Source organism: Microtus oregoni, unplaced genomic scaffold (assembly GCF_018167655.1).
Source record: "Microtus oregoni isolate MIOR12 unplaced genomic scaffold, Mior012 000031F_ref0000149, whole genome shotgun sequence".
Taxonomy (NCBI): Eukaryota; Metazoa; Chordata; class Mammalia; order Rodentia; family Cricetidae; genus Microtus; species Microtus oregoni.
Window position 1 is genome coordinate 13,701,483 of NW_024543090.1, and position 8,080 is coordinate 13,709,562.

General features: G+C 39.2%; 1 protein-coding gene across 1 annotated transcript; it reads left to right on the forward strand.

Moving 5' to 3' along the window:
* The first annotated feature begins 1,787 nt into the window (after window positions 1–1,787).
* LOC121465820 (olfactory receptor 4F6-like) lies at window positions 1,788–2,726 on the forward strand. The gene has a single exon (XM_041679222.1). The coding sequence runs from the start codon at window positions 1,788–1,790 to the stop codon at window positions 2,724–2,726; it is 939 nt and encodes a 312-aa protein (XP_041535156.1).
* Window positions 2,727–8,080: the final 5,354 nt, after the last annotated feature.

Consider the following 8,080-nt stretch of genomic DNA (forward strand, 5'->3'; position numbering starts at 1 on the left):
CAAACTCTCTACATTCGGTGAGTTTGTGGATGTTGGCCTCTCAATGATGCCCATTTTCAATTTGAGAAGAGCGACCCTTGTCCTAGTATCAGCTTCAGTCCCAGTTCTGCCCTCCTTTAAAGCATAGTCATTCTGAGAAACAATTAGCAAGTTTCACACCTGGGGAACTGAGATTTAAGTAGATGCAGAGAATTAACCAGCTCGACAGTCCACCAACTATGTCCACAGCTGATTTCCAGATTTTTAAATTAAATTTAATGTCACAAAAGATCCTAGGTAAATAACTCTTCTTAGAATATTGCAATTTTTAAACTTTCAAGTTAACAATGGTTTAAAAGTGAATAAGTTACTATAGTTTGTAAAAATGTGATAAGCAAGTGTGGACATTGTTAGTGGACATTCCAGTTAGTCAATGTTATGTCTCTACTTTCATGGAAGGCATTTTCAAGACATTGAGCTTGAAAACAGTACTTTAGCCAAAATAACAAAAAAAAATGTTCTTTCACTGTCTACCTTATTCACAGAAACATACATATGAATACACTCTAGAATTTTCAATCTTAGAGACAGAAGTGCTGAACCAAAGCAAAAACACTTATGTAAAAATTAAGACGGCATTTGAAACCTAACCTCTTGATTTCTCTGCAAACAGATGTGAGAATGCTTGCTTCTCCACCAAACCTTGTATTTTGTCAAATATTTAAATACCTGTCTAAATAATAAGAAAAGGCTGTTATGTTGCTATTTTTCCATGTGTTTAGTTGTGAATGAACTTAGGAGTATTTACCTACAAAGAGACAGGTCCTCACCAGATCCTCTGACACGTTCGTTCTCACTTCTGTGTGGAGGATCATGACATACTGCCCTCATTCTGGTTGCCTCTTTCACTTGATGTTTATCATTTTTTTTCCTCAAAAAAATGTATCAGACAGAATCTGCTCCAGAGTATTCATGCCCTTTTATAATTTCTCCAAGTCACACAATGAGTGCCATAAACCTGCATCCTTTGCCCCATTTTGTCACCTTGTCATCTCAATATAGAGATAAGAGAAATGCCCATCTCTTGCCTGGAAATGTGTATAAGGGCATTTAATGTAATCGTATATTTAATATTAGTATATATTAAAGAATGTTCCAGTTGTGAATACCACCATCACTTAACAATTTCTTCACATTTAATATCCAAAAAGCCTTTAGCTCAGAGTCAACTCAAAAATATGCCTGAAATTAGATTTTTAAAATATAACAAATATGTTATCCAAGTAAGTGAAAGAGGTAATTAGTTTGGTATTTTTTTAACAACAGCCTATGTCAGGAATATTAATTGCATTTATTTGACCTGGAAGAAGCACATCTTATTTTTTTATATTTTGAAATTATAATTACATCACTTACCTCCCTCTGATTGCATCCATGTGTTTACCCCTTGCTTTGTTTCAAGCTCATGACATCTTTCCTTTCATTGATTCTACATATATATATATATATATATATATATACACTCATAAATACATAAGTACAATCTGCTCAGTACTTATAATGTTACTTGCAAGTATATAATTTCAGGGCTGACCACTTCATATTGAGTCAACAACTGGGGAATTCTTACATGGAGAAGGCTATTTCTACTGCACTCAGAATTCTCCAAGATTTTACTTAAACTATCTCCAACGGCATATTAATCATTCATGTGACTTTGTCAGTTGAGCATTGCTCATCCTAAACCAGAGTTTCTCCTGGCTCTCTTGTTTCAGATGACATGAGAGTTGTCACAGCCAAAAGAGCCAATGGATGAAGCAAACCGCTCTGTAGTATCTGAAATTGTCTTCCTGGGACTCTCCAACTCATGGACAACCCAGCTATTCCTCTTCCTCTTTTCCTGTATATTCTATGTGGCAAGTCTGTTGGGAAATTTTCTCATTGTGCTAACAGTGACTTCAGACCCCCATTTACAGTCCCCTATGTACTTCCTCTTAGCCAATCTTTCCTTTCTCGACTTGATATTTAGCTCCTGCACAGCACCAAAAATGATTTACGACCTTTTCAGAAGGCACAAAACCATCTCTTTTAGGGGCTGTATCACTCAGATATTCCTAATCCATGCAGTTGGAGGCACTGAGATGGTGCTGCTCATAGCCATGGCTTTTGACCGATATGTTGCCATATGTAAGCCCCTGCACTACTTGACTATCATGAGTCCACAAAAGTGCATTTTGGTTTTAGTTGCTTCTTGGATTATTGGCTTCATCCACTCAGTGACTCAGTTGATTTTTGTCATAGACTTACCCTTCTGTGGCCCTAATGAACTAGACAGCTTTTTCTGTGACCTCCCTCGGTTTATTAAACTGGCGTGTATGGACACATATACCTTGGGATTCATGATTACTGCCAATAGTGGGTTCATTTCTGTGGCCTCCTTTTTAATTCTGATCATCTCTTACATATTTAATTTGATGACCGTTCAAAAGAAATCTTTGGGTAGTTTATCTAAGGCCCTCTCCACTCTGTCAGCTCATGTCATGGTGGTCATTTTGTTCTTTGGACCAATAATCTTCTTCTACATGTGGCCATTTCCAACATCACATCTGGATAAATTTCTTGCTCTGTTTGAGGCAGTTATTACCCCTTTTCTAAACCCAGTAATCTATACACTTAGGAATAAAGAGATGAAGGTGGCAATGAGAAGACAATGTAGTCAGTTGATTAATTATAGTAAAATTTCTTAATATAAAGCACACAAATTATATTAGAATTTCAGATGGATATTGCTACATTGACTGTGTTGTATTTATCCAGAATGATTTGTGTACCAAAATTTAATATGCCTTCACTTGCTTTCCCCAAAAGTGAAATACCAACTAATAAATAGTTTCTGTAAGAGACATGATGGACTAGAGAGATTGCTCAATAGTTTAGATCAGTCAGTGATTTACATAGGACCAAGAATTGGTTCCCAGAGCCCACATGGAGGCTCACAACTGTCTGTAATTCCAGTTTAAATGAGTCAAACTGCCACTTCTGGCCTCTGCTAAAGACAACATTCATTGGTATATATGCATACTTGCAAGCAAATCACTCATACACATGAAATAGAACCATCTATCTTAATAAAAACATACGTACTAAAAAGCTAAAGTTTGTGCATGTCATTCCTCACCAATAATGCTGCATGGGTATAATGATGAATGCAATAATGATAAACTTTTAAAAATCAGTACGTGATTTTTTACCTGTTTATCTTTCCAATCTTGAGATTGTTTTCAAATTTAATTCTTATAGTTTCTTCTTCCTCTGATTTTTTTTACTATTCTGATAATTTATTTTCTACCCCTTCAGTTTATCAATCATTTATTTACTAATCTGCTTCCTCAAAGACCAGTAAGACTGAAACTGCATCATTTTTTAAAGACAAACTTTAATATGAAGAACTGTTGATTCGATATAAAACTCCACTGAATGACTTTCACGGGAAGCCATTGCTTCAGATATGTTTCCAGCAGCACAGACCAGACCAGAGAGGGCTCAGAGTGCTAAAGGAGCCTTCATGGTCAAACTCCATTTCTAAACAGTTGAGTTTAAGCAAAACCAAACAAAAGCAAGGAGAAGGAAAGAAAAAAATAACGCAAACGTAATGAAAAGCATCCTCTTCCCAAATTTGCCTTTTCCTTTGAGTTGTATTTTAATCAGAATTTTTCTCATCATGAAGCTAACGTTCTCCATTTAGATCATCAGACCAATCATTCAACTTTAAAGTAAGGTGCTACCCTATTCTATTATCACAAATAAAATCTAACTATATTTCAAATAAAATCAAACAAAATTTATGACGTTTTCATTTTTAACAAGTGTTGAGTAGTTTTTGAGAGATATATAAATGTATGATCACAGAAGTAGCATTTATAGAAAGACAGGAAACAGAATGCATACATAGGGATAGGAAAATAAATAAGGAGAAAGTATCAGAATTATTAAAACTTTAAATATATCAGCAGAATGATTGAAAGCTTGTAAAAGGACAGGAGGATTGGGTTGTCTGGTGACACCAGTGTGTCAGTTTAAAGAAAGATGTACAGAGCTGGACACAGCCCTGAGGCACAGGAGCCATGTCCAGTACAGGTCTCTGAGGAGGGTTTGACTTCTCATTTGGAATGGAATCAAGGAAACTGAGGTGACATACAGGAGTAATGGAACAGCAGTCTCAAACTCTACAGAGGTCACATATCAGATATTTACATTAAAATTCCTAACAGTAGCGAAATTGCAGTTACGAAGTAGCAATGAAATAATTTTATGGTTGGGAGTCACAGCAACATGAGGAACTGTATTAATGGGTCAGATCATTTGGAAGATTGAGAACCACTGAATAGAGTGCAAAAGGAGGAACTGCCAAGAAAGGAAAGTTGGCAAACCCAGCACCTGCATCAGAGAAGAAATAAGCTTCCTTTGAGTTGGAAGATTCTGTGAACACTGCAGTTTTTAGAAAACTACTCACCTTAAAGCAGATCATAGGGCTTTGGATTTAGCATTAGCTATAATTTGACTTAGTTTCCTTGTTAAGTAAGTCTCTATCCTAAGTATTTGCTCCATGGTGATTAAAATTAACACAAGGACAGTACAAATATTAAATCTATTTTGATGGATTGCTGCTCCTTTCCTACCATTTCTCATCCAATATTTCATTTCCTTAGTTGTCTGAAGTGTTCTCCAAATGGTTTTTCACTGACAGGTCCATGTATAGTATTCTCGTTGGGTTTTCCATGTTTATCAAATACTGAATTTCATTCAACAAATGCTCACTTTGGCTTTTTACTCATTTTTAATGATACTCGGCTTGAAGTTACTTCCTTTACTTCTCTGTTTTCAAGCCTTGTTAAGAAATTAGTTCTGATTCATCAACACTCAAAGTTGGTGCAGAGTCTCCTTATAACTCATGCTAACTACATTTATGTCAACATGACATGAGCTAGAGTTATCTAAAGGAGAGAAACTCAGTGGGGAAAACGCCTCCATAAGATCTGGCTATAGGCATTTTTCTGAGTTAGTGATTGATGAAGAAGGGTTCAGCCCATTGTCCCTGGTGCCATTATTGGGCTGGAGATTCTGGATTCCATAAGAAAGCAAGCCAGGAGGAGAAAGACAGTAAGCTTCTTCATCAGCTTGTGCCTCCAGATTCCTGGACTCTGAGTTCCTGTCCTGGCTTCTTTCAATAATGGAAGTATAAACTAAATAAGCCCTTTCCTTCCCAACTTGCTTTTAGGTTATGGTGTTTCATTACAGCAGTAGAAACCCTAATAGGATAGAAATTGTACCAGGATTATGAGGTATGGCTGCGATAGACCTGAACAGGTAGTTTTTGAGGAGGATTATAGAAAGATTTTGGAACCTTAGGCTACAAAGCCACTGAGTGTTAACACTCAGTGAACTCTTCTGTAGGAGCTTGGACAAGATGCATGTTGAAAGTACAGCAGACCACAGAGGCCTGGCATGTGAAGTCTCAGAGGGACGTTTATCAAGGGCATTCACTGTATTGAATTGAGATTCTGAAGTGCTAATTAGCTGGGACTAAAGACTCAGCTGTAATTAACAAGATACCAGAACACCAAAATAAAACCTTTGCTTCTCTGAAACAGTTGATGCTGCTCAGCTGGGGCTGAGAAATTAGTGCTGGGTAAGAAGAAACCAGCATCCTTGAGTGAACTCTTGTGGAAAGTTTTCCTGACATGACAAGGTTGTACCTTGTCCTGGCAACTGAACTTGGCAGTATAAGATTCGCCCAGGCAGTGCTGTTTTTGAAGGTGTGCATTGGTGATAGAGAGCAGTTTCCCTTTGTCACTGTGTGGCAGGGTTAGAGACCCTGAAGAGAGCACAGGAGAGCCTATGGATGAAAGTACAGCCCAGTTGCAGCAGAAAGCCCCTGGATTTTGAAGATGCCGGCACCATGGGCTGACCACCAAAAACAGCATCAGAAGTGGATTGGAGCCAGCCTGAGCAGAGAAGACAAGGTATGTATGCTGCAGAGGGCAGAGCCAGAGAAGAGACCAAGCCCATGGAGAAGTCCAGAAGATCATGAGTGAACCCCAGAAGTGTCAACTTTCTGGATATGGTTTTGCTCTGTCCAGAGTGTGGTTGTGTCCTGTTCTCCCCACTTGAAGAAAAAAAATTTAATTTAATTTTGATTTTACAAAAGACCACAGTTGAGAGATTTTGATTTTTAAAAGACTTCTAATTTTTTACTGTTAATTAAAGGTATTCATTTATTTTATATCCAGACCAAAGTTTCCCCACCATCTTCTCCTCCCGTTACCTCACCCAACTCCACCCCTTAATCTACTCCTCCTCTGTTTCTGTAGAAAAGGTGACAGGCCTCCCATGGGTGTCAATGAAGCATGGCATATCAAGTTGCAGTAGGACTAAGTTCCCCCTTGTATTAAGGCTGGGCACGGCAACACCGTATGAGGATTAGGCTCCTTGGAGTCAGCAAAGCATTGTGTACAGGCCAGACTTCCAGCACCAGGAGGCCCATAAGTAGATAAAGCTACACAATTGTCACACATAGTGTGGGCCTGGGTCACTCCCATGCAGGTTGCCTAACTGTTGGTCCAGACTCTGTGAGCTCCAATGAGCACAGGTAAGTTTTTTCGATGGGTTCCTTTGTGATGATCTTGGCACAATTATTCCTAGCTTGTGCAATCATTCCTCTCTCTCTCTCTTCAGCATGATTCCAGAACTCGTGCTTGGTGCCTGGCTGTGTGCTTGGCTGTGGATTTGGGTATTTGATTTCATCAGTTGATTACAGGTGGAGGCCACTTCAGGCCTATCCACCATTGCTAGGAGCCTTAGCTGGGGTCACCCTTGTAGATTCATGGGAGTTTCCCTCACACCAGATTTCAACCTTACCCCAAGACTTTGAATTTTAAAGAGAATGAAGTTTTAAGTGTATTTTAAAAGACTGTGGGACTTTAAATTTAGGAATGTTTACATTGTCATGTGATGTCAATGTGTGGCCTTAGGGTAGAGGAAAAATTAAAAAAAAAAGGAAAGAAAAGAGCTTAACAGTGTTGTATATGTGTGGAAAGCTGACAAGAGGTTAATTGTGCTGGTCAGTTTTCTATCAAGCTGGAATTATTTGAAAGAAGGAAACCTCAATGAAGAAAATGCCTTCGTAAATCTGGCTATAAGCATTCTCACTATTAGTGCTTGATGGGGCAGGATCCAGTCCACTCTGGGTGGTGCCATTCTTGGGCTGATGGCCCTCAGTTCTATAAGAAATCAAGCTGAGTCCATATCCCGACCCACAACTCTGACAGAAAACCCCTGCTCTGCCAGAGGCCATGCCAGTACCATCAACCTCAGGTAAGACCCTACCTGTAGATCTCCAACATTTCTCAGAAAAGGCCCAGCTTTTCCCAACAACTCTCCGGGCACCAGAACCACAGGCAAGTCAGGCCAGAGAGGAAAGAGAAAGCAGGGACAGAAACACCAACCCCACCAAGATAAACTAGGAAATTGACACCTAAATCCAGATACCTAGAGGCCAACCTAAGAACACAATCAACAACAGACAATGCAGTATGTCACCACTAGAGGCCACCTATCCTACTACAGTGAACCCTGAATATTCCAACACAGCTGAAGCACAAGAAAATGACCTTAAAACCAACTTTATGAAGATAATAGAGGTCCTTAAACAAGAAATAAATAAATCTCTAAAGACAAACACATAGGCATCCTCCTGAATATTAACCTTCATCAGGCAATGAAAGGAGACAAAGACAGAGACCCACATTGGAGCACCGGACAGAAATCTCAAGGTCCAAATCAGGAGCAGAAGGAGAGGGAGCACGAGCAAGGAACTCAGGACCGCTAGGGGTGCACCCACACACTGAGACAATGGGGATGTTCTATCGGGAACTCACCAAGGCCAGCTGGCCTGGGTCTGAAAAAGCATGGTTTAAAACCAGACTCGCTGAACATAGCGAACAATGAGGACTACTGAGAACTCAAGAACAATCGCAGTGGGTTTTTGATCCTACTGCACATACTGGCTTTGTGGGAGCCTAGGCAGTTTGGATGCTCACCT

Bases quoted from the DNA above. Each gene is read 5' to 3' on its own strand.
- LOC121465820 (XM_041679222.1), top strand. From the start codon at position 1,788: ATGGATGAAGCAAACCGCTCTGTAGTATCTGAAATTGTCTTCCTGGGA.